General features: G+C 48.8%; 2 protein-coding genes and 1 long non-coding RNA gene across 8 annotated transcripts in view; 1 reads left to right on the top strand and 2 right to left on the bottom strand.

Moving 5' to 3' along the window:
• The window catches only part of LOC120822358 (rho GTPase-activating protein 7), a 47,133-nt gene extending 35,999 nt beyond the window's left edge, over positions 1–11,134 (top strand). For 3 of the 6 annotated variants that reach the window (XM_040181961.2, XM_078106892.1, XM_040181964.2), the window contains exons 7-17: positions 121–504; positions 1,047–1,381; positions 2,189–2,401; positions 4,369–4,528; positions 4,620–4,818; positions 4,930–5,143; positions 8,082–8,196; positions 8,398–8,598; positions 9,071–9,300; positions 9,402–9,575; positions 10,035–11,134. In XM_040181961.2, the coding sequence (XP_040037895.2) occupies positions 121–504; positions 1,047–1,381; positions 2,189–2,401; positions 4,369–4,528; positions 4,620–4,818; positions 4,930–5,143; positions 8,082–8,196; positions 8,398–8,598; positions 9,071–9,300; positions 9,402–9,575; positions 10,035–10,158 (2,349 nt within the window). In that variant the 3' untranslated portion in view covers positions 10,159–11,134. The remainder of the gene's footprint in view (positions 1–120; positions 505–1,046; positions 1,382–2,188; positions 2,402–4,368; positions 4,529–4,619; positions 4,819–4,929; positions 5,144–8,081; positions 8,197–8,397; positions 8,599–9,070; positions 9,301–9,401; positions 9,576–10,034) is intronic. The other 3 variants (XM_040181962.2, XM_078106893.1, XM_040181963.2) reach the window with 2 other exon arrangements.
• LOC144410372 (uncharacterized) lies at positions 6,785–7,678 on the bottom strand. The gene is made up of 3 exons (XR_013468402.1): positions 7,538–7,678; positions 7,319–7,470; positions 6,785–7,060 (listed from the first exon to the last, which is right to left on the bottom strand). It is a non-coding gene; the product is annotated as an uncharacterized LOC144410372 (long non-coding RNA).
• An 881-nt stretch (positions 11,135–12,015) lies between the features above and the next one.
• rars1 (arginyl-tRNA synthetase 1) lies at positions 12,016–23,891 on the bottom strand. The gene is made up of 15 exons (XM_078106894.1): positions 23,703–23,891; positions 22,760–22,894; positions 22,388–22,579; positions 21,814–21,922; positions 21,492–21,592; positions 20,746–20,867; positions 20,498–20,618; positions 19,915–20,044; positions 19,707–19,811; positions 19,108–19,286; positions 18,639–18,748; positions 16,931–17,036; positions 14,030–14,202; positions 13,301–13,548; positions 12,016–12,371 (listed from the first exon to the last, which is right to left on the bottom strand). Exons 1-15 carry the CDS (start codon positions 23,745–23,747, stop codon positions 12,262–12,264), a joined length of 1,986 nt encoding a protein of 661 aa, XP_077963020.1. The 5' UTR covers positions 23,748–23,891; the 3' UTR covers positions 12,016–12,261.
• Between the last annotated feature and the right edge of the window lie 2,533 nt (positions 23,892–26,424).

The following is a 26,424-nucleotide window of genomic DNA, read 5'->3' as shown; positions in this document are numbered from 1 at the left end:
AAGGGTCAGTACAGAAGTTTAGGCCGACATGGAGACTTAAATGATGTTAAATAAATGCTATTTTATACTCCCTGATTACTTGATTCTGTCCTTCACTCGTCCATCTGTTCCCCCTCTCAGGATTACAGGAACCAGAACATGAACAGCAATAACAGCAGCCCCGACCGTCTGATCTTCCAGATCCCCAATGGGCACAAACCGGGAACCTTCCCCACCTCTCTGGCACACAACCACAGCCCTCTCTCCCCCGTCATCGACGACACCTCCGTTAACTGGAGGACCGGGAGCTTCCACGGCTACCGGGGGCGGCACAGTTGCCAGGGCGCCGGCCCGTCCTTGCTGGCCACCGGCGACCGGGCGGCAGGAGCCGCCAGCCCGCTCGCCGCCCTGGATCATCGGCTGAGCATCTACGACAACGTGCCCGACGACCAGCCGCTGTCCAAAAGCGAAGGCGGCAGCGGGGGGAGTGTCAGTGATGCGGAGAGGATGGGGGAGGAGTCAGAGGTGGGTTCAGAGACTCACTTTATTTTAGTACTTTAATATTTATCTTTAACATATATTTCAAGGTTGCAAATCGTCCATTCGCCTTTAGGCCTTATGTGCTTCAAACAAAGCACGTCTCAGATCGTTTAGCAGCGGCGGAATATGACATCTGATACTTAATCGATTAATAACTTCAAACTCTAAAACAATCCAACAATCAAAGTGTTTAAAGGTTGGCAGGGTTTAAACTTCTCTCTCAAGTTCTCTACCTGCAATACTTTCCGAATACAAAATCATAAATATCTAGAGGAGAGACAACACCGTCCCAATTTGGACATCTTACTGCATCAGTAACAGGAATCATCAGGTAATGGCTTTTAGGTTTTATTATTTATATATATTTTATTTATTTGGTCGTTGCCATTTTCTCCTAAAAGTGACATCAAACTATATCTGCAATAATTAAAAATGAATCATGATGAATTAATCCATTTTATCTGTCCAGTCAACTAGTTCTGGTGAATTGGGAGAGTTGATCTTTTCCGAATGGTTTTCCTCTCCAGGGGACTCGATTGTTGGCAGGTGAAGACGTCTTCTCTGCTCTGGACGGCGTTCTGGAGAGGATCGGCAACCTCCAACGACTAGTGTCCACGTGGACCGAGAATCTATCCGAGGAAGACTGTCAGAGAGGTTCCTCCTCCTCTTCTTCCTCCTTGTCTACATCTTCCTCCCAGGACTCACCTGGTCGCGGCTCATCGGCGGCCTCCCCGTGCCCGTCTTCCCCCAGCCCCGTCCACTTGGAGGCGCAGGAGGAGGAGGAGGAGGAGGTAAAGAGCCAGGAGGAGGCACATTTGAATGGAGAAGAGCCCAAGACCAGATCATCTCAGCCCAGATGCAGGTGAGAAAGCGTGCAGTGTCATTTACGTAAGATGGAATTAAATGGTTTAGTTATGGAACATCTGATATTTCACAGGTCAGGGTAATTTAAAAAGAAGGCCAACAATGGATCTCCTGTTCCTGAGTTCTTTGTCCTTCAACTGAATTAAAAGTTCATTTGTTTGCTAGATATTGATCTGCATCAAAATTCAGTTCAAAGAAGCTCAGGCGACACTTTGAATCCCCACTGAATATTTGCGAGCGGACGCCTCTGTGCCCATCAGGGCGCTGATGATGACACTTATGGTGATTTATTCCCTTGGCTCCAACCAGAGTATAGGTGGAATTACTACGAGGCACTAAAGATAAAAGCAGTAACCACATGGCGCACAGTTTTGATCGGCTCTTTATAGGGCAGCTGTTATCTCTTTTTGTCACATATTTGTTCTGCGATATAGAGCGATAAAAAGCTATGAGGCCTCTCTTGCGCGGTGAAGCCGGCCACATCATCATTGTTTGCTGATGGATTGCCGGATAAGTTTCAAAAAAGCTAACGTGAAATATCGGGTGCCCACCCAACAAGGAAAACGTTATAGGAGTTTTAATACAGGTGCAGGGACGTCGGATTTACAACAAAGGAAGTTCGGATATTCATGCTCCCCAGCGGGTAGATCTTGATTACTTTGATTACCTTTCATAAGGGTACGCCAGGGTATCAGGAATCAGGAATCAGCATGTCGATACATCCTCACGTGTTCCCTGCCGTTAGAATTGGTTCATAACATCTATGTTGTGTTTGAAGTGCGATTTGTTCAAACCTGGCGTCCAGGCGAGCGTTTGAGCGTCTTCGCGTCCCCGTGTCCAGCAGAGCGAGCCAGCAGCTGCACCGGTCCAGCGAGCAGAACCTGCCCCCCCTGCCCGCCGGTCCGGGGGTGGAGGGCCAGTCCGTGTCCCAGCTCCTCCTGCTGCAGAAGCTCTCGCTGCTCAAACTCACCGCTCTGATGGACAAGTACTCCCCGTCCAGCAAGCAGGGCTGGAACTGGTAAGAAACCTGGGGGGGGGTTGGTGGGGGGCGTGAACATGGCGTGATAAAAGCTGTGAGGTTCGAGCAGAAACAAACGCTCTGTATTCCTGGATTTATTTATTTTTTTGTCATTCAAACCTGCATGGAGGAAACGACTGGTGGGCGGGATGTAAATATTTCACGCGGCCTGATTAAAATATTCATACCTATTATCCGTGGCTCGGGTACAAGCTTTCCTCGGCGTGGAAGCAAACTTGAAGAGCAACAAGCTGCGTCGCGGGAAAAGAACAGGGGGGGTTGTGGGTGCTCGTGTTTCTCTGTTGTCTTGCTTTTGGGTTTCTTGGTGAAAATGCGGAATGCTTTCCATTCACATTTACATGGATTTATTGAGATCAGTGTTTTTCCTCCCACACTGTGTTTTCAGAATAAGCTGTCATGCAAAATTGAGTTATGCTCACAGAGAATTGAGTAAAAACAAAAAATTCTGGAATTACATTCCACAGATATCCGTGCTTCATTTTCAGGATGAGACGGGGGGGGGGGGGTTCAGGGATAAAAGCCGCTCACTGGCAGCTGTTTGAAAAGCATCAGAGGGCCTCCTGTAGTTCTGTGCTGTGGTTTAGCAATTCAAAACTGCTGCAACAATTCACATGAAACGGAGCGAAATTGAGGCGGAATCACGGCAGGACTCCACGTGAACCAGAAAAACGAAAACATGAAGCTATTGTTTTGTTTAACAGTTTTAAATGAGCATTCTGAAGTGCAAATGACTTGTTCCTGCACAAATTTGAAGAAAACTCCGGTTAGATTCAAATTCAAATAGAAGTGGAGCCGTTTGCCTCCTCGTGCTCCATCGAACCTCCTCATGAACTCTTTGCAGGATAGAAAATAAGCGTATTTTACCAAAAATATTCACTTATTGCCTCAAGAGAATTACAAAATAGGGCAGGGACACGGAATATCCTACGGACTTAAAACTCGCCCCGGCTCAGTGGTGGATCGTTTTCATTAAGTCAGACACATGCAAACACAGCGAGTAATAACCTCAGCAGCGCCGCCGACTTCTCCAGCAAAGAAACCTCTCCGAGCTTCGATAATTAGCTGAGTTCTTGTCATTTTCAACGATTTAATCAGCGATGCCACTGCGAGCACGAGATGATTCAAAACACAGCAATTAACCGCTGATTGGGGGGGGGGGGGGATACGCTGAGGCGCTTTCCCTCAAAATCGCCATTTTGGATGAGGAACAAAAAAAAGAAAGACGTGATGAAAAGGGAGCTGAATTTAGAGCGATAGTGTGAGATTTAATGATTGTTGGAGGTCTTCAGATCTCTCTTCTTTTTTTTAAAACGTTGCTTTTTACAGGACTGCGGTGTCCAGAGTGGACTTTTTGAGTTAGAAAGTAAAACACATTGTAGATATCTGCGAGGTTTCTGGAGTTACTTTGGTTCAGCTGGAGAACATTAGTGTCCCACAGAAAAGAAAACTAACGTTCACACCGAAAGGCGAAGCGAATTCACGGCCCCGCTGCGCGAGCAAAGCGGGTTGTTTCGCTTCACTCGCGCCTTAGAAGGGGGCGTGGCTTCTCTCCGTCACGTGTCTCCGTAAAGAATCATTGACGCGGCAGGTGATGACGAGCGGAGCGTCTCAACGCTGATTGGGCGAATTTTATTCGCTTCGCTTCTACATGGAATCTACTTGAACGCATCATTCAAATGAGTGTTTAAAGGTCCGCTGATATCAGTTCATAACAAAAAACCTCGACACATTCCTTGTACAAATCTTGTTTTTTTTAAATGACATTTTTGTCACACATTGGCAAGAAATCTTTTGTTTTTACTATTTACCTTCAAAAGCAGCCTGCTTGAGATTTCAAATTCGCCGGATGTTTGCAGAACTCTTCCCTCAGCACGAGTTCCATGTTGCTTTCATTGTTTCCTTAAAGGACTCCAGAATCTCATGGAAATCTTCTCCTCCCCCTGCAGGTCCGTCCCTAAAGCGCTGAGGAAGACCAAGCTGCTGGAGGCGAAAGGCCGGCGGGTGTTCGGGGCTCCTCTGCTCCTCAGCGTGCAGCAGACAGGGGAGCCTCTTCCTCCCAGCATCCTCCGGGCTCTGGTCTACCTGAGGACCGAGTGTCTGGACCAGGTGAGGAGCCAATGCATCAAATGTACAAAGCGGGTCTTTGTTTCTCCTTTGGATGGAACGTCGCTACATGCAATCTCATGCTCTCTCTCAGGTGGGTCTTTTCCGTAGGTCGGGGGTGAAGTCTCGTATCCAGTACCTCCGCGAGCTGGTGGAGTCGGACCCGGACGGCGTCTCGTACGACGGTCAGTCCGCCTTCGACGTGGCCGACATGGTGAAGCAATACTTCAGAGACCTGCCTGAGCCCGTCTTCACCAGTAAACTCTGCGAGTCCTTCCTCCACATTTACCAATGTGAGCGGTTCTGCGCGACAATGCAATGAATTCCTGCAGGTTTCAGGAACCCGTTTCCCCCCCATCGACCTGCGAAACGATTAACAGGGGGACGGTCTTTCTGCTCCCAAGACTTTCCAAAGGATCAACAGCTGGTTGCGGCCCAGGCGGCCATCTTGCTGCTCCCCGACGAGAACAGGATGGCGCTGCGAGTGCTGCTGCTCTTCCTGCGCGACGTGGTGGCCTGCGTGGACCAGAACCAAATGACGCCGACCAACATCGCGGTCTGCCTGGCGCCGTCGCTCTTCCACCTCAACGCGCTGAAGAGGGACGCCAAAGCCCCCAGGTGAGAGGAGAGGACCCCCCGCGCGGTTTCCTCTTCCCTCGGAGCAGTTGGGTTGATTCTGTCAAATTGAGGTTGGATTTTTCAGCAGATGGAAATGAGTGAGAGCCCGAAGCACTTTGACCGAATCCATATGTCTTAGTATGAGTTACACCTCAGCTGGTGTATTTAAATTATTACACACGGGCCGGTGAGTTAGCTCATTAATACAAATTGTTAGGGCCGTTTTTCATTTGGACAGAAATTCATTCATTGCTTTGAACACATCGCTGGGCAGTGAGGCATGATTGCATCGGATGAGATTTAAAAAGTGAATAAACTGTATAACTTTTGTCACAGTTTTCAGATGTTTTTCGCGGTGGTGTCATGGTTCACAGATCAGGACTTCAGCTCCTGGTTAACGTGTGCCTGAACGCGTCGGTTACCCTTCGGCAGGTTGCCATTGAGGTGTCTTAGAAAGCCGTTTTTCTCCCGCCCTTCGTGGCGTCATTGGAGGTCATGTTTCCTACTGTGCCACCTCTGGATCGCATCCAGCTGTTCCGCTCACACGTTTGCTCTGTGATGAAAAGCCGTCGGCACAGTTTACACAGAGCGCGCGTTACACAACCTCCGACAATTTCCATCTGGCCTCAACTTCGCTCCCAGATAGTGACAGATAGTGTGAATCCGTTAGAAATGAGAGAGTTGAGCGATAATGAGACTGTTGAGAATGATAAAGGACAAGTCGATGATTCATCAACGCCTGCAGACATTCACAGATTGTACTGCAGAAGTGTCTTGATGCACCAGTCATTTGAGTGATTACACCATGGCAGCAATTTTCATTATTCCAAGACAATGTTTTCACATAAATTAATAAAACCTTTATTGTTAACAAGTCGTAAGGAAAAGACTGAATGCAATGATGTTTGGTCTGTTTCCTAAAACTCTCTGACTTCCTCTCAGCTCAGCGGTTTGCACTGAAGATAATAAACTTTAAAAAAAAACAATAATATCTTAAAACAGCTGATTAGTGTAGATCCTGTGAGAAACTAGAGGAGGAAGTTGCATTTTTCTTCCATTCTGCTCTTCTCTGATATTTCCTTCATGTCTCCTCCTCCGTTTCCTCACTCCTGTCATCACTCTTCCTCCCTTCCATTCATCTTCCCCGCGCACTTTGCCTCCCTTCAGGCTGACGGGACAGTAAAAAGACAAAAGGACACAGGCGTCACATGTGGCCTCCCCTTTTCCTAGAACCCGACGGTCCAACCTGTCAGAAATCCTGTCACTCTTTGTGGTGGGAACAATAACTCGTCCGTTCTCCCACAGATCTGTTCAGTCGCTATGGTTCTGTTTGACAAAACTCACCGCTTCCGTAACAGACGTGTAATTTGAACGGTCCGACTCGACCAGCTCATCTTTTTTTTTGTCATCAGAAACTAAAGAAAAAACTAAAAACTTAGTGTGGCAAGCGTGAGGTGGGGTAGGAACTACCCCAATAATCTATGTTTTTAACTAGGGGAAAAAGAAAGAAACTAAAGGAAACCAGCAACGCCACCCTGGGAGAAATCACCCAGGGAAAAGAAAGAAATCTATGAATAAGGTAAATTACTAAATCTAAACAAAAGGACAACACAAGTTCGTTACACTGAGCAGGCGAGAGACGTGTTTCCAAAAGCATATACAACAGTTTATTGGGCACAATTCAAATCTAAAAAAAGTTATCCTATTGGTATAAATTATCATGTATTCCAGGGCTGGGGCATTTGTGCTCAAGGTGAGTGAGGGGTGGGAGTATAAACTTAAAATGGGAGCACCACAATCCAAAATTAACACTCCAAACACACAAGGGCAAAGCAAAACAAAGGAGGGGAGTGAATAAGACACTACACACGAAGGGACACCATCACCAAACAGGATCACCAGTGAGGCCCTCAGCACCTGGAATCACAAAGATGGACAGTTAATGGGAGACTGAAAATAAATTCAACAATAGAGATCCAATACAAATCAAAAAGAAAGGAAAATATCAAAACAGGTTACAGTTTGAACTCAAAGAACTAAACCATCAAATAATCAAAAATAGCTACAAAAATAATAAAGAAAAATCTCCCTTGCCATCCACCTCCTATTTCAGGCAGCTAAACATGAAAACATAATACAATAGGCATAAAAATGCGGACAACGGGATTCCCACACCCGAACGCAGTAGCAGGCAATGTCCGTAAAAAGTGTGGGTTTTATCCCCACACAAAGCAGCAGCAGTCCAAAACGGGTCAGGACAGTCGGGACCTCAGCGTGGCATAGCTCCGGGACAGAACGAGCAAACACGCAGTCCGACCTGCCAGCGCCTGCACATAAACGCAAGTTTATTACGGTGCCGACTAGATTGCCGACGCGCAATAGACTGCAACGTACCTGCACGGTGGAACAATTTGCACAACCCTGCAGAGAGTGCCGAGCGTCTGCCGAACCTGCAGCCAGGTAAACCCGGAAGGGGGAGGTGCGTATCAGCTGTCAGAGAGCGAGCAGATCTACAGGTCCCTCCTTATATAATAAATTAAAGGGGGACAATACTGCGAGTGGGCGGAGCCACTGGAACAGCAGTCATCCTGCTACATTAGCATTAAATAAAATCCGGGAAAACAACTTTTTTACCTGATTCTGTCAGTTGCCGATGTCCTGATGCAGTGCTGCTGATTTTCTGTCTGCTGTGACGGCGGCGCGTCGCGTGTCTCACACCGCGTGTCTGTCCTCCCGATCCGTCGAATGCTCTCGCTGGACACGGGAGGTCATTAAAGGTCATTAAAGGTCGCGACGGCGCGTCTCATCCTGTTGTGACCAAATCGTGCTCATTGTAATCTCACCGCTTCAGCAGAGAACGCAGGAGAATCTGCACGCTCGGTTGCCCTTTCGTCTGAACGCACGAGTGACCGTGAGCTTGTTCCTGTGGTCACTGCAGGTCGGGTCATAGGAAGTACAGCCTGGGCCGCCCGGACCAGCGGGACCTGAGTGAGAATCTGGCTGCCGCTCAGGGGCTGGCCGACATGATCACCGAGGCTCAGAGACTCTTTCAGGTACGAGACATTTACACACTAAACTATGCTTTATATTCATTTACGCCATATAAAATTCTACTAGCACGTATAGCGTGTCAAAAAGTTCTACATTGAAATCACATTAAAAAAGCACTAGTACGTTGAAAAGGGGGAATAAATTCGTCAAATTAATTAGAAAACATTTTTAAAGCTTTTTCGAAAAAAAAATCCCATTTGCAGCTTCCGGAGTTTTGGCCCGGTCAACGTTCAGCTGCAGCAGGATGCAGTGAGGACTCCCTCTCTGAGGGAGGAGGAGGAGGAGGAAGGGAGGAGGAGCAGCTGCAGCTGAGAACCAAGCAACTGCTGAAGGAGGCCAGGGAGAAGAGCGGAGGCTGGGAGAGCCGTCCAGCTCCAGAACACGTGGAGCTGGACGTCAAGAAGGTGAAGGAGAGACGGTTACATGTGGACAGCGGACGCGAGGGAAGATTACACAGAATGAAAATGATGTTGCATTTAATGAACATCTTTAAAAAAAATGATCATTCAGATAAAGTCATAGTGTAAAGAACATACAAATATAGTATAGATTGAAACCAGTAATGTCTAAAAAAAAAAAGTCACATTATAGGATGGCAATGTAAACCATTTTCAGGAATTTAAAGAATAATTCAAACAAATTTTTTTATGTGTGTCCCCAAAAAAATCATTTAACAGTATGTCAAAAAAGCCACTTTATAGAACGTCAGAAAAATCATTGAAGTCGTACTAAAAAAAGAACCTTTATAAATAGTATTGAATGTTGAAATTAGCCAATTTCATTCTTTCTTCAAAATGAATATAGTACAGAATGTCATATATATATATATAGTATATATATATATATATATATTATGTATATACTATACTGCCTCAGCTGGACGACGGCTGCCCACTGCGGATGTGGCGCGGCTCCGTGGAGGTGGAGGCCCCGGAGGCGGCGCTGCTCCACCGGCTGCTGAGGGAGCGCGAGCTGTGGGACGGACGCCTGCGCCGGGCGGCCGTCGTCCAGACCCTGTCCGACCACGCCGAGGTCTACCGCTGCCTCCTGGAGGGGCGGGGCCACGCCCTCGGCTCGCGGCTCCCGCGGGAGCATCTGCTGCTCAGGTGACGTCCGGGTCCCAGCAGCCGCTGTGCGTCTCCGTTACATTTAACGCGGTTTACTCAAATACAAAATACTGGAATCACGTCGTCCTCCTCTCTCTCAGGACGTGGCAGGCGGACCCGTCCTCCGGCCCTGTGTACCTGTCCTCTGTGTCCACGCAGCACCCGGACGTGCTGCCGGAGGGGGTCCGGGCCCACGTGCACGCCTGCCTCTACCTGCTGGAGCCCAGCGGCACCGGGAAGACCCGACTGACGCACGTGTGTCGGACGGATGCCCGGTGAGGGAACCGGCCTCGCTCAATGATCTGCTGTCAGACGCAGGGGGACAAACACTAAACCGGCCTAAGCTCCATTTGTCAAAAGCTGACAACGGACCGCTGGGGAGTTTCATAGCGACCAAACAAAACACACTGATTCTCACTTTAACTGGTTGCTTCTAAAATAAATAAAAACCACTAAATGAGACGGTGTGTCCAAACTTTTGACATGTTGATGACTAAAATGTGCTGTGAGCATTGACCTATTATTATAATTTAAATGTCGGCATGTTGCCTCCTTAAATCCATCTGGAAAACAATGTCCTCAACAAACTGATTTTATTTTTTCTAGCATCTTTTGTTGCATCCACACAATTAAAACGGAAAATAATCGTGTCATTTAAACCAGCAAGGCTGAAAGTTGTGTATTTCTTTTCTACCGAGCTTTTCGTCTGAGATCCTCCTGGTTTTATCTCGCAGGGGCCGGTCGCAGGAGTGGGACGGCAAAGTGAGCGGACTCCTCCTGGCGCTCGGCCTCCGGGCCGTCAGGGACTCCTTCAGGGCGGAGCACGGAGACACCCGGACGCGAGCCGATGGGAGCTGAGCAGGATGTTGGACGTTGCACACAAGACCCTCACACAGTAGAAAGCTGGTGGGCCCGGAGCGCGGCGAGGGGCGGAGGTGACCTCACGAGAACATCGCTGTGTGTTCTTCTTTTTTTTTTCTTTTTTCGTCAGTGACCTTTGCGGTTCGCCGGCGGCGCTCAAGCTTCGCACTCGAGTTCACAGAGAAACGCAAACCCCGGCGAGCTCTGACAGAGGACGACGTGAGACGCAGGGGCCCCATTTCACTGAGGGGAACGGGCGAGACGAGAAGGATGAAGTTTGTGCTCTCCATCTTGTTCTGCCCCTGAAGAGAAAAGAGGCGGAAACACGCGGCAGCGGTCTGGTCGAAACCAGGAAACGGACGTCAGGCCTCGGTTGAGAGTGGAAGCCGAGGAGGCCGACGTCGCAGAGAGGAACTGGACACGGCGGGGGACGGTGGGGGGGCAACCGTTTTCCCCGGGTCTCTGATGCCGTGACAGTTTCTGGGCTAAAAAAGCTCAGAGAAAAAAGCCTCAATCATCACGTCAGGTTAACTGAACCGCTGAGGTGAAAATAAAGAGTATATATGTGTATTTTTTAAACGCAGCACAAAGCAGCTGCATCCGGCTGGGACTGCCCCCCTACGAGCCCACCCATCCGGGAAGAACTTGTGTGTGACGGTTGAAAGACGAGCGATATCTACCTCTCCACAGGACCACGGGGTCCTGGGGGTGGAGGTTGGGGCATTTGGCATGCTGACATCCTAGTTTATATATTATATACATATAATATGTATACATATCAGTGTCATAGTGACCAATCAGAGCATGCCTGTGGATTTAAAAGTAGAATGCATTCAATTGTCATTCTTGAGATTATTTAACTTAATGTATATCTTACATCTGCATGAAAAACTCTTTATTTAATTGCGAGAAGCGTCTGTTCTGATTTGTCGGTGCCAAACACCTAATTAAAATGTTTACTTCTCCCCCTGAACCCGTTTCCTGTTGTCGTCGTCTGTGACTCGTCAAAGTGCCAAACAGATTACTGAGTGTGGTTTGTACTCAGGCATATTTAGGCGCTAAATGCTCGATTATAGTTAACAAGTGTAAAGTGCTTTCACTTGAAACAGCCGTGTGCTGCAGCTGGAGGTCGAGGAGGAGAAACTCCAGCTCCTCCAAACCACTCGGGCCTTCCAAGGTGGGCGATCGTCCAGCCCCGGGACCCGGGGACCCGGGGGGACGAGCTGAGATCCGTCCGTCCCATCGGGGAACGTTGTTTCTCTCCTCCTGGAGCGACTGTCACACCTTCACCGCCGGCCTTCAGCTCAGGAAGAATCTCTTAATTAATCTCTCATGGATCTGCTGTGGGAGTTACTGCCTGAGAAGGTACTGAGATGAGCCCTAAACTGCCGGGAGGTTCTGAACGAGAAAAGGAAGGAGAGTGAAGATATTTTATAAGTTTCAAAGGGCCTGACAAGTGTTGTAGGACTTGACTTGAGGCAGTGCAGATGGATTTAACAATTACAGGCCGTCTCGGAGTGTGTGTGATGTGTAATTAACTCCTCCGGACTAACCCGGACTTTAAATTTCTTCTGAAGGCAAAGATCGTAATGGACAAAGGAGGCTCAAAACTACAGGATCGGATCCCAATTCGTGCTTGATGGAACTCAACTAGCACGAGTCAGTTTTCACAGTGAAAGACGATGCAGTTATTTTGTCTCAATCTCAGCTTTTAAAAGCTTACATTTTCTCAGAATCAAGTCTTTTACTCCAACACTTTTTGGGTTGAAGATCAAATCGCATTGATCACGACGTGAAATCTGGCTCCAAACAGAGATCCGCAGTTGGAAAGTAATTGACATCAGACGAGGGGGATTTTTGGATTTCACATTTCTTTAATAAAAAAAAGAAACTTCACATGAGATGTTAATAGCTGGAATCAACATGATTGATTTTGGCTCCCAGGATGGATACAATTAACTATTTTGAGATTCATCCTTAAAGTTCACCAAGTTTCTGGCCGTGACGGGAGTGAAAAGCCACATTTACTCTCTTCCGTCCCGCTGTGGTCTTCCGGGGAACTTGGGATGCAGCGGGACAAGAGACGGAGGCCTCGTGACATCACATCCTCCCGACGGGGTTGATGCCCAGGATGTCAAAACACTTTGCCATGATGGCCGCCGTGGCTTCGCACAGCAGCATCCTCCACATGTTGACCTTCACCACCTCGCCTGCAGAGAGAAACAGACGGTCCAGCGGTAAACACTGCAGCTGTGCGACTTATTATTTGGAATAAAACCAGACATCCGTTTATAAAATATATGGTTTAGGGTTGAACTATTGATTTGCAGCCCCCTTTGGTTTGTGTCCTTTTCCAACAAATGTGTGTAACATTCATTCTTACTCAGTCGTCCTTCTGACGTTTGGCACAGAACCGCAAGGTGGCTTAAAAAAAATAAAACGGCACACGAGATGAAGAGAAACGAGGAGAGGAAATAAACCGACACACTGGGAGGTCAGGCAGATGGAGAACAGATGACAACAACAAACAGCGGGGGGGGGGGGGTCAGAGGGCGCGTTTAATGGCGGCGGCCGACCCCGCGGCACCACGACGACCCGGACATCTGTATCCACCAGCGACATGCAGGCGCGTCCACCGCCGACCGCTCAGTCCTCAGCGAGCAGCGAATTAAACAGCCCGTCTGAGGGGGGGGGGGGGGGGAGGGGAGGCGCCCGTTAATGATCCGACAGCGAGGTCGGTTTGTAATTTTCACAAGCGACGAAGAATCTCTGCAGAGACTAACAAGGCCGAGGGGACGTTTTTTGGTTTGAAACCCGGCGAATGAGCAGCTTTCAAACAACACCCCGAGGTTTGAAGCGGGTTTGGGGCCCCGAGGCCTTTGTGAGGAGTTCATGAGCCGCTTTAAAACTCGATGCCGCTTCGAGTCTTTCGATATTTTCACGGAACCGAGCGCGCAATCTTGACGAAGCACAACCACCTCCAGCTGAGATAATGGGACTCATCATAATGAAGCGGCTCTTAACTTGAAGTGGCAGCACTTCGGTGCACCGCGGGGACGACATCCGTTGGGAGGAGTGACGGTGTTTGGATAGCAGAGGGGTCGGAATCTCTGAGGGGACCCCCTTCTCTTTCACGTACCCGTCTTCCTGTCCTTCTCGATGCAGTAGCAGCTGTCGTAGAACTCGGTGAAGGTGGTGGCGAGCTCGTACAGGTAGTCGCAGAGCGTGTGCAGCAGAAGGTCGTCCAGGATCTTCTGCAGGATCTCCGGGAAGCGGAGGAGGCACTTCCCCAGCTTCCACTCCTTCTCGTGGTCCAGCAGGACCTCGGAGGTCTCTGCAGCCTTCCTCAGCGTGGCCTCGTCGATGTTAGCCAGACGAGCGATGGACCTGTGGGGAGCCAAAGACGCCGTTATCCAAGGGGAAAGCTTTCTTTGCCTTTTCATGCTTTTGGATGGAGAGCATCATTTGTTTGCAGGTAAAATAAATCACGGTTTCACTTCAAAGACGACTTTTAGTTGAATAAGCAGGAGGATTATAGATCTAAACACCACTGATGTTTCCATGGGATCCTTTCTTATTCATATTGTGAAATAAATAATGTAATGTTGATCCACTTCAAGAGCCTGAAGTCAAATGTTAAGAACAAAACAAAAACATAGGTGGTGAAACAGCAGCAAGAACATCTTTCCATCAGTTAGCAGAAGGAGAAATATGGAGAGAAACTTTCTTCAGAGCAAAAAGAAGAAAAAAATAAACTGCTCGGCTCACAACACGCAACCAGAGCCGAGTTAATAAACTCCTTTGTTGCTTTGATTACTGTTCGAACCGTACTGTGGATATGCAATGGAGCCCCCCCCCCCACACACACCTGATGCGAGTGAACGCGTAGAGCAGGTACGCCGCCGTGTTGCCCCGGTCGTCCAGCATCTTGTCGAAGGAGAAGACGTAGTCGTTGACGCGGTTGTGCGAGAGGTCGGCGTACTTGACGCAGCCGAACGCGACCGACCTCTGGGCCTTGGTCAGCTCCTCGGGGGTCAGGACCTGCGGGGGGGGGGGGGGGGGGGCAGCGGCAAAGTTTCCTCAGAAATGAAAAGAGAAGAGGCTCCGCCTCCCTCACCTCCGTCCAATCCTCTTTCACGGCTTCAAAGCTCCGATGGCGGCGCTGCTTTTATCGGCTTGTAATAACTGCGAGCGGCGCGTCACCTTACGCCTCGGACCGCAGAAGCAGCCGTCTTTTAATCCAAATGATTAATCTAACGCAGAAGCTTGAGGACAAAGATTAAATTGACTTATTAAGCCACCGCCTTCCCTCGAATCGCCATGCGGAGTGCCTGATGCCGCGGGGAGGGAGGAGGGGGGGGGGGGGGGGGTGAGGGGCGACTTATGCAGAAAGTTTCATGACGGAGGATTTGATCTTCAGCGACCGAGGAGACGACGGGACGTAGCGCGTCATTATAGCAGAGAATAAACAGGGCAGCTGAGGAGAGGACGTGATCATGTGACAACAAGGAAACAAAAGAATGATATTTAATCATACAGGTATGAACACTAGTTTGGGGTTGAAATGTTATCAATACGTGTGCTTCTGTACATACTAATAACTACGTTCCTGCTCCTCACAGATGTTATCCTCCTTACTTCTGGGAGAGGGACAACTTAATAAAGCGACTAATCGAGTTTGCTGTGGGACCGAAATACAAGGAACAGGGCCGAGGAGGTCAGCGGAACGGGACGAGGCAGGAGAGACACACAACATAACAGGATACGGGAGTATCGGGACACAAAATAGGACACGAGTAAATGATAAATGAGGGGAACACAACCGAGGGGAGAAAACAAACGTCGGCGCGGCGAGGGGGGGGGGGGGGGGGGGTAGAGCCGGCGCCGGGTCGGGGCTGGTTTTAATGAGGCAGGGCTAGCAGATGGGAGACGTGGGCACCGACCCAGAGACCGGCGCGGCCTGCAGGGGAACGGCGTTGGCGCCGGTTACCACCACCCGCAACCCGCCAGCGCTAGAATCACCGCGGTTCACCTGGAGGTCAGCCAGCGTTCACCCGGCGCCGCGGAGAACACTTAAGCGGGTCAGGTTCCCAGGCCCGTCCGCTCGCCCGTGTTTTTAAATAACCTCAGCGGAGGGTTTCTTTTCAGGTAGAAACCTCCTCAGAAGCCTCTAAGGTGAAGGAGAGGAACTCGTCCAGGTGGGTGATCTGTGAGCGCGAGTCAGCAACTATTTATAGTTTTGTAGATCCTCAAAGCAAGGGATCCATGGCGGGTAGATGGCATAGCGATGCTCATTAGGAACCAGTGAAGAAATGGTCCTTTTATGCCGTTAAACTCGCATCCACGGTCTCCAGGTGGAGGCTGAAATGTCAAGACGCTAATATCTCAAAAAAAAAACGAACAAATAAAACCAAAGCTACCTGGACGGGCAGACAGCGGTAGAGGTACATGAGGTGTAATGTGTCTGCCCTTTGTTAATGTCACCTTTCTCTTTCACATTATGAGACGGCAAACGTGTTCGACGCCGGAGAGCAACTTTCACTTTTTTTATGATGTTTCAAAGTAAAAGCTCCTGCGCAGGGTTCAGATTTTACAGCCTCACAAAGCGACGCCAAACATTCCTCGCTGTAAATCAGCAGCACCGACATGAAAGAGATGAAGACAGGAGAGAGGGACGCTCCCTCGTCTCCTCGCCTTCCCCTCTCACCTCGTCCCCTTCCCCCTCTCACCTTGTCCCTCGTCTCCTCCCCTTCCCCTCTCACCTTGTCCCTCTCCTCCTCCCCCTCTCACCTTGTCCCTCTCCTCCTCCCCCTCTCACCTTGTCCCTCTCCTCCTCCCCCTCTCACCTTGTCCCTCTCCTCCTCTCCTCCCCCTCTCACCTTGTCCCCCTCCTCCTCCCCTTCCCCTCGTCCCTCTCCTCCTCTCCTTCCCCTCTCACCTCGTCCCCTTCCCCCTCTCACCTTGTCCCTCTCCTCCTCTCCTTCCCCTCTCACCTTGTCCCTCTCCTCCTCTCCTTCCCCTCTCACCTTGTCCCTCTCCTCCTCTCCTTCCCCTCTCACCTTGTCCCTCTCCTCCTCTCCTTCCCCTCTCACCTTGTCCCTCTCCTCCTCTCCTTCCCCTCTCACCTTGTCCCTCTCCTCCTCTCCTTCCCCTCTCACCCTGTCCCTCTCCTCCTCTCCTTCCCCTCTCACCTTGTCCCTCTCCTCCTCTCCTTCCCCTCTCACCTTGTCCCTCTCCTCCTCTCCTTCCCCTCTCACCCTGTCCCTCTCCTCCTCTCCTTCCCCTCTCACCTTGTCCCTCTCCTCCTCCCCCTCTCACCTTGTCCCTCTCCTCCTCCCCCTCTCACCTTGTCCCTCTCCTCCTCCCCCTCTCACTCCTCCCCCTCTCACCTTGTCCCTCTCCTCCTCCCCCTCTCACCTTGTCCCTCTCCTCCTCCCCCTCTCACCTTGTCCCTCTCCTCCTCTCCTCCCCCTCTCACCTTGTCCCTCTCCTCCTCTCCTCCCCCTCTCACCTTGTCCCTCTCCTCCTCCCCCTCTCACCTTGTCCCTCTCCTCCTCCCCCTCTCACCTTGTCCCTCTCCTCCTCCCCCTCTCACCTTGTCCCTCTCCTCCTCCCCCTCTCACCTTGTCCCTCTCCTCCTCCCCCTCTCACCTTGTCCCTCTCCTCCTCCCCCTCTCACCTTGTCCCTCACCTCCTCCCCCTCTCACCTTGTCCCTCTCCTCTTCCCCCTCTCACCTTGTCCCTCTCCTCCTCCCCTTCCCCCTCTCACCTTGTCCCTCTCCTTCTCCTTCAGTTTGTCCATGGACCTCTTAAGTCCCTCCTCCAGCAGGTCCATTAGCCTCACAGTGTCTCCAGACCGGGTTTTAAACTTCTTCCTGTGCGAGAAAGGCAAAGAAAATAAAGTTCATTGTTTACCGGTAACGTTTTTGAGATCCCTCCCCCAGTGCGGAGTTGTGTCTCCCTGTCGCTAACGGCTATGGCGACAGCTAACTAGTAGACTACTACTGAGATGCGCCACATCTCGTACGAACGACCAAATCCGAAAGCAGAACACGAGCCAAACATTTAATAACCTGCAGCCGCAGCCGACCCCCCCCCCCCCCCCCGACTGCTTTAAGCCCTCATTGTCTGGATGAGCAATTATGAAAACGGCGTGATACGTTCCTAATGGAGTCTGGAGTGGCGCCGACATCGGAGGGCCAATTTACGCCCCCCCGGGTTGCCGCGGGGCGTTTAGCAGCACTTAGTTACGGCCTCCGCCGAGCGGAACGCCGACCTGCCGCCTGGTCGCCACTTCTCCTGCGGACGGGGAAAATAAAACGCTCGGCGACGGGTGACAAGACGCGCCCTGTTTGTGGAAGAATAAAGAATAAATAAGTGTGCTGCATTACTGCTTTTTTGGCCATTTCAACTGCGACTTTAAGCGTAACTTCAGTTGAAGTCACACGTTCTGTGTTGAATCTGCGTTTGAGGAAATCCAGTCTGTCCATCAGTTCCTCCTTCGCTTTAGCCTGAATGCCCGACGGGCGGGAGGAGAGCGGCGCGACTCAACGAGGTTCCGAGCTTTCACATCCGTCTTCCCTCATCTGGGGGCGCGCTTGGTTTCATCAACAAACACGAAAATAAACACGTGCAAAACAGTCAAAAAATGAGCACGCAGCAAATCGACGCGCGTTTATGGCAGCAAACAAAAAGAAACCACGTGTACACAGATCGCCGCTCTGTGAGCAAATATTAATATCCATGAACTCATTCACACAATCGCCCCCCATGTTTACAGACTCACAAAGTGAACTCAAACTCCCCCGGGCTGCCCAACTTTTAATTACCGCTGTCCACCTACAGCAGCACTGCTCTGCGGCCTCCTGCGCCTCTCACGCTGGGTAATGACGCCGCTGCGTCCCGTTTCCAGCCTCCGATGCAGCCGTGCAGTAAAATTCTCTTTTTATGTCCGATAATAAAACGCGATAAAAAACATGAAGCGGCGGTGACAAAGCGCCAGTGAAGGCCGGCAGAAGATTGAAGTGTGGGGAGATGCTGGTCTGCGTGGCTGCTCGGCTCCCCGTTAAACGCTCATTAGTCTGTTTGCAGCCACAACGCGGGGCCCTTCGCCGCCACCCCCCCCCCCCCCCCCCCCCCTCCACACCCCCTTTACTGCATTAAACCCTTTAACCATCGTTCTTCATTTCATGTGTCCTTTAAATTCCAAGAAATGAATATTAATATAAAGTGTGCTGATGGAATGTGCGCCGTGATGTAACTTTACAGAACCTCTGTAGCCGTTAGCTGTTAGCCGTTAGCCGCGCTCAGCGTGTCGTAGCGTTATCACGGGTCGGGGGAATAAAGCTCATCGTCCGGATTCAAAGCGTTTCCCGGAGGGGAACTTTAGTTCACAAAGCGACGGCTGAAGTGAAAATAAGACCTGGACGGTTTTGCGTCATTGTGTTACTGTGGAGCCGTGTGCGTTGGCGACTCACTTGTCTTCCCCCAGCACCACTCCAAAGCCGGCATGCTCCACCCGGGTCACCTGCGGGTCGTACCAGCCGATCATCTGAGCTGCAGCAAACACCACCTGGAAGTGTGTGGCCTGCGGGAGAAAAACACACACAGATGGAGAAAGAAAAGAAAAAAAAAAACTTCCATACGTCACTGCCACATCCGTCAGGAACACATTTGTCTTTGAAATAAAACTAAGAACCTGCAGCTTTAATAAAGTCGGACTCAATAGTCCATCAGCCCTGAAGAACAAGCACGCTGTAAAACGTTGAGCTGAGGACTGACAGCAGTGACATTGCTGTGAAACAAAAGGTCCCTCTGCTCCCTATTAGGAGACTTTTGGTCTTTTTGTTCCCTTTTGTTTAGCGTCTTCCATCCAGGTTTCGTCATTCGTGTCTTTGTGCAGCCGGTGCATTTGTACACTTCTGCCCTCGCTCGCTCGCCGCCCACCTGTCCGCTGTCCGTGACGTAGATGAGGATGTCGGCCTTCTCGTCGAAGAGGCGCTGGCGCAGCGCCGCGAGGTCCGACGTGTCGTAGGTGTAGCCGCCGTCCGACTTGACGATGGTGAGGGGGATGGACTGACCGGGGACGAAGACGACCTTTCGCCCCTCGTCCAGCTCCGCCATGCCTGAGGAAAAAACGAAACACAGATAAAAGGGAATGATGGATGGAGTCAAAGGGTACATGGAGGAGGGAGAAGAGACAAATCATTTTGTTGTGGTTTGAGGTAAAAAAAAAAAAAGAAAAAAAAGAAGAGATGAGCGAAATGGGAAAAAAAAAAATACAGTGGAAAGAGAAAATTTGACAAGAAAAGAGGCATCAGGATTTTTTACGAAAGGAGAGTCGATATTGCCCCCTGGTGGTCACGCGGCGAACAGCAGGCCATCATTTCAGAGAACGTCACATTGAATGTTGGGGGATTTTAACATTATTAAAGATTTAAAAAAAAGAGAATTTTAACAAAAGGCACAAGTAGCAGTGTCCTACTTGTGCCTTTTGTTAAAATTATTTTCAAAGAGAGGCCACAAAGAGGCCGCTGCCCACCGACCTCTCTCCTCAAACTCCTTCACCACCTTCGTCATCATGTCCTGGTAGTACGACTCTCCTCTCTCCACGATCTGGATGTCCAGGCAGTCGTAAACCTTCTGGAACTCTGAAGCACAATCATCGTCATTTAAGAACTGGTTTTGACAACAAATGAACAAAAAGCAGGATTACTCCTTTATTAAGATGACGTAGTTCTAATGGCAACCTACCTCTCCTGGAAACGTCACAGATGAGGTTCCAGGCCTTCAGGAAGCTGGGCTCTTTGCTCTGCAGTCTGACCACACACTGGTACGCCCGCTTCTTAAAGTCCTCCTCCTCGTCAAAACGCTTCTTTGACTCCTTCCCGTGGGAAGAGGAGGAAAGGAAAATGAGAGGGGGGGAGGAGGCGGGAGGAAGGAGGAAGCAAAAAGAGTAGAGTGGATTATGTAAAAACTAAATGAGGCGTGGCGAGCAGAAATAGCAGATGATTTCCTGCGTTTTTACATAAGTATTCACATAATATACAACACCGGTGTCCTTTAGTGCCAGTAGTAGGAATACCCTGACACTGGCAGCAACCTGTCAATCAAAAGGTGGCCACACCATAAACAATAATGTGCTTTATAAGCGGCTCGTCATCATGCTCCATCGATGGAGGCATTCAAATAAAATCCTGTTCACTCAGGAAATAAATCCAGTGAGAATGAGAGTCATTTCTGGCTCGTCTCTCGTGACGACACCGTTCCCTTCAGGTGCTTCGGCACCGTGCATCCTGTGAGGGCGTAGAGGGAAACACGCGGAGGCGCAACTGACTTTGTAGAAGGCCTGAAGGTCACCGATGGGCGGGGAGGACGTCAGGTAGTCGGGGAACTTATCCTGCAGGTGGGCGATCAGCATCCCGAACTGGGTCCCCCAGTCCCCCACGTGGTTCAGCCTGAGAGGGGCCACAAGCAGGGGGAGTGACTCCACAGCGGGCCTCGCAGGGACCCGTCCGGCGGTTCAGCCGCCCTTTTTACTTACATTTGGAACGAGATACGTAAAACGAGCAGCGACTCACTGACCTGAGAACGTCGTAGCCCAGGAACTCAAACAGACGGCACATGCTTTCCCCGATGATGGTGGAGCGCAGGTGGCCCACGTGCATCTCTTTGGCAATGTTGGGAGAAGAGAAATCCACCACCACCTGAGTGGCACACACGCATGTCAAACAACAAAGACAAAGAAATGTCTGACCTTCAACACGACTATTCCACACGTATTGTTGTTATTACGGTCATTGTGTGCAGCAGTCGGACACCTTTTCCTCCTGAACGCAACCAGATAACACGGAGAAGTAAATGCAGATAAAACGTTTTAATTGCACACTTAAGAGACTACAGCACACGAGTGTGATCCAGCAGACGAGTCGCTTTCCATCGAATCAAAACCGCAGTAATTCAGGAAAAGTTCAGTAACAATTTGTGTGACAAAGTGGATTTCTCTCCTATGACTTCAAAAATAATGAGAAAAGTTTTTATTTGGCCATGATTAAGTTTCCTTTGTGAAAAGAGATGAAAAACATTTCGTTTAGCAGGACGATTTTATTTTGTCACTATAATTTTTGTGAATACGCCGTAAATCTCACTCTGACCACGAGAGGCTCTCCTGTGAAACAACCACACAAACCAGCACGTGCGAATGTTTCGTGCTCCATCAAACTACTGAAAACCTTGCTCGTCGTCATCATCATCATCATTCTACGTCAGACCCTGTAGAAGAGCCAACCGTTCCACGCCTCGCTATGTACGGCCGTATGAGCGCCACGTACCCGCTTCCTGGAGTCCAGCGGGGGGGGCTGCACGCCGTTGACTAGCAGCTTGCTCAGCAGTTTGGACACGAACGGCCTCTTCAGGTGGATGTTGATGAACCCTGAAGACACGAGAGGCATCAGAGGGGATGACGAGCACGCGGCCCGAAAGCAGCCGGGAGGAAGGACTCTGAGGGCCGACATCCAACCAACCGCCCCGAGGGACCAATTAGTGTGATTTATTCTTATCCAAGTCCAAACCAATCACACATTCACAAACATTCCCGCAAGCTGTGACGACTTTTTTTGCACCTGAAAGTCCTTAAAAACAAGCAGCGTGTACCTGGTCCTGCGATTTCAGTTTTCTCGACGAGTTCGTTGTCCGGCAGATTCTGGATGATCTTCTCTGCGATCTCCCTCGGGTTGACTTTCACCCCCTTGGCCTTCAGCATCTGCGACGGCCAAAGGCGTTAAATGAACGGATACTAAAGTAGTGCTATACGAGTGAGAGTGTGCGCGTGTCTGTTTGTGTGTGTGTGGGGAAACTGCTGTGCTGTTCGAGCAGCTTGTGGCGCAACTAAATGCTGCCCGGTCACAATGAAGCAAAAAAGAAAACGACTGCCCCTGTAGATTTATGAGCATCTCTCTGGTAAACACAACATCTAAAGTGGTACTTTAAGTGGTAAAACATTACGTTACAGATCCTTCAACGACTCGCACAGCCCTATTAAAATGACCTTCAGTCGTTAAAAACCGCTCCTTTCTGCGCCGCGTCTTTTTATTGCGGAAGAGAAAAAGCTCACGACTAAATTAACAGCGCTTTTAAAACCAGACTCGTCCTTGCGCGGATGTATCCGTAGAACGGTGGAGAAAGTAAAAAATCAAGGTTAGGGATAGCAATAATTAGGAGAACTGACCTGAGCCATGGCCATGGCACTGTTGCACTGGTAGTCTCCGAACTTGGCCTGCTGGTTGGGCGCGACCGACAGGGGGGGGTCGTCCAGCTCGGGGCAGGACGCCCGGATGGCCTCGCCGAAAACCTCCTGCAGCCGCTGGTTGATGTTGGTCATGGACGTGCTGCAGCCGGTCGGCCTCTCCTCCTGCAGGCTCTGAGGACACGCAGTATTTGTGCAAGAAACACGTTAGGTTTACAAGTGCAACGGAGCCGTGTGTTTTCAGAGTTTAACACAAATATTAAGCCGGCCGTCAGCAACCAGCTGAGCCAACAAACAGCTCTGGATGGCGCTTCGGGTCGGCTCGGGGCTCGGGGCCCCCGCGGTGTCCCTCACCCTCTTCAGGATGTTGACGCGGTACTTCAGCCTGGCGTTTTCATCCCGCAGCTCATCTAGGTGTTCGGACGCGCTCAGGTTCTGCGGGTTTTTGAGGCTCTCGATTTCTGCAGAGAGACTCTGGATCTCCTTCTCCTGCGAAACAATACAGGAAGATTTGTGGGAACGATCCGGTTTTGGAAAGGTCTACTTGTGATGCAAGAGCTTGTTCCTGAAGAGAGAACGGGAGCCAGCTGGGAGTTCGTATACTCTCAAAGATAGATATCAGCCGAATTTATCAGTCACATTTGTTTGTCATGTGATTTACTGTGACTTTAGCAGCTTTAGCTTGTGTCAAAATAATCCACTGATGCAAATAGGAACTGGTGTTTGGTAATTCCCTTTATTTTTCGTCTGTGGCACATTGTACTGTGGCAGAAAATCGTAGTGCTTTCACGATGAGATTATTACGAGGCAACAGGGGTAAATGTTTAACTTCATGAGCAGTTCTTTGGTGGTATTTATGGCCTTATATGATTGAGTATCACAACGAAACTGAAAGCTGCATCGCGATGCAACAAACCGTCAAATTAATACAAAGACTCCCTGAAATAGACTTGAGGATAAATAGATTCTACAACAAAACCAGACATCCAGTAAATGAACACACCACTTAGGGAAAATTTAAAAAAAAAAGTGTATTGTATTCGTTAAAAAGGGGCATACGGGCAAATTAATGTCAGCCGAATGTGAGTATGGGAAACATCTAAACGGTACACATTATTGTTGTTTTTCGGCCATGTTTAATTTTTGGATAATAGGTACAACAGCGTTAAATTGTTACTTTCTTTAATGACGTTCGGCACAGCTCTGTCTCCTGCGGACCCGGTGCGAAGCTACGGGATGGACGCCGACTAGCCTGCTAGCTAACCCCAGCTACACCTCCCGCAGGCCGGCCGGTTACCTGTTGCTGCAGTCGGCCTGCGCACTCGGTTATGGGGTCTCCCATCTTTCTGACACACCAGAGAGAAACTCTTCTGTCTGCTCGATGCGGAGTCTCGTGTCTGACGAAACTGGGATGAGGAAGCAGTTCAAAACTTTGAGGTATGTGCTTCCGGGACAGGATACGTCATCTTTTTCTTCTTCGTGTTTCTTGGTGGATCTTTAAACCGTCAAAGAAGGACAGCGCCCCCTCCTGTATGTGTTGCAATATGACGTAATGAAAAAATGATATATTTGCTTGTAAAATACCCCAGTTAAAAATCAAACCTGTAACAATAAAACTTTTTGGGCTTTTGACAACTTGAAAAATAATTAATAGTTATAAAATTATAGGGTTACCGTAGGAAAGTATAGCTTGCTGCTAATCGTAAGTAATTTTTTGCATGCAAGCTAGTTATTCTACAATAATACAGAGTGCAAACCAAAACTCTCCCGTGTGACCGATTTATAAATAGATAAAAAAGTGAAATGCACACAAAGAGTTTACTCTGCTCCACCAAAAGTGTTAGTATACCCTAACAGAATATTTGGAAAGTGGAAAAAAACACACATTTGTACCTGGATCCCACATGTCATATTTAAAATATTAAGGGAGATGGATAAAATATGTACAAAAAAGTAAATTCTGGACGCACAAAACACATCAAATAGAAGAGAAGAACTTTTTTTATTTGTTGTGAAACTACAAAACATTTTGTTTGGTTGTTGTTTTTTGTGCTGGTGAAATATTTACATATCTGGTCGGTAGTACAGTGTCTGAGAATAAAATTCACAGCTTTTCAGGACTCTTGCGAAACAAAGAAAAACAGGAAAAGCACACCCAAATCACAAAGTGCAATAAATACATGCTGCATGTTTCTCATAGCCGCCTCCATACACGTTACCAGGTTCATCAACAGTCGTAATACAAACAGATTAATTCGGGATAAAACAAAAATCACACCACAGAAGGCGGAGAAAAAAATGCACTTGAACTTCAAAAAACAAACAGGAATAATATCACAACCTACACGATGAAAAAATAATTATTTGTGACTAACAGCATTTGTTTTTCTCTGAATGATCGTGATTTCTTGTAGATTTCTTCATCCAGATGTTGCTATGTATAAACGTGTCCTTTTTTTAGTTTTTCCGATTTAGACGTTAAACAACATTCGGTTGATCAGGACAAGAGTTCAACTGGACTCGCAGACATTCCTATTCCTTAAAACTACTCGCTCTACAGTCGGGGAACACGACAGACAAACGCTTTGCCATTTGGGGAAAAAAACGATGCAAACACTCTTTGCTTCCAGCTTCATTCAGGTCACGTAGTGGCGGCCGTGTTTGGACAATAAAGACCAAAAAAAGAAGAAAGAAAACAACAGCATAAGGCTCTGATTGACGCCATATTGTCCTGTTATAGTTCAACCCCACCGGCCCGCTGTACTTGGGGTGGGGGGGCGGGGGTGGGACCGGATCCAGATGTTGAGATGTAATAGTTTTTACCCCAGGTAAAGTATTGTTTGGAACACTAACGGCTACATTCCAGGGTGTGAGTTTCGGTTAAATCTTTGGTATTGATGGTTTGTACAGTGTTTAGCTTAAAAACTGCTCAGACGGATCAAACGTCCTCACGGCATCGGATTGAGCTTCCGTCCAGCTCCACATGAGGAGCGAGCAGCTCTGGTGATTTTGGACTATTTAAGTGGTATTAATTATTCTCATGTGTTTGTGCAATATATATTCCCGACTTCCACGGTGTTGTGACTACCTTTCCTGTGGAACTAAAACAATTAGTGTTTTCTTCTGGTGAAGCGGAAACATCTGGAAGGACGGCAGCAGCTGGTTTCTCGTTGGGAAATGGAGACATGATTACGAGAAGGGTTTGTGTCACTTTTCTCCAAAGCACCTAAAGGACCCAAAAGGCAGGAAATAGCATGATGACCCAGCAAGAGATGACGACATCGGCACGTATGACCATCGTCCGGTTAATTATTTATAATGTAGCAGCTGCAAAGCGTCCCTGGGGAGAGACAACGAGTCCACTTTAGGACCGCACGCTGAGAAACTGTTGGGTTTTGGCACTTAAAAGTAAAAATCCAGCTTTTTGTTGAGCTTTACGGTTACGCAGGTAGTGTCTTCTTTTATTTCTTCTAAGTCAGACAGAATGTTTAATTCTTGAGTGTCCAAAGGATGCAACCTTCTGAACTTTCTTCTTGCTCCCTTTCGTCACTACATTTCCCACAATGCATTCTGGCAAATTGTTTGCAGTCTTCTTTTTGTTGCGTTTTTCATATTTGTGAGTTTTAGTCTCTCTTGCGGTAACGTGCTTCTCATTGTGGTCGTTTATTGTAGTCCATCGTGTCCCCGCACTGTGGTCACAACACTTTATGTAGAAAAGGCTCAGAAACTGGCCATAAAAATGAGGTAGTAAGCAAAGTAATGAGAACGTGTTTCCAGTCCCTGTTGTCTTGTTTCTGCAACGCATTCTGGTCTATTTCCTAGCAGACAAACATCATTACCAATATTAATGGAGGATTGGAAAAAGCTTCATTAGAAACACGAGGTAAATCACAGAAGAAGAGTTGCTTTAACGCGAGTGAACTGTTGAAAATAAAATTTTCATAGCAAAACACCACGGACAAAACGTACAACAGCTGCTCTACATCCAGGTACCAACACAAAGAGTCAGTAAACAGGCG

This window comes from Gasterosteus aculeatus, chromosome 7 (genome assembly GCF_964276395.1).
Source record: "Gasterosteus aculeatus chromosome 7, fGasAcu3.hap1.1, whole genome shotgun sequence".
NCBI lineage: Eukaryota > Metazoa > Chordata > Actinopteri > Perciformes > Gasterosteidae > Gasterosteus > Gasterosteus aculeatus.
This window is presented reverse-complemented; position numbering and strand designations above follow the sequence as displayed.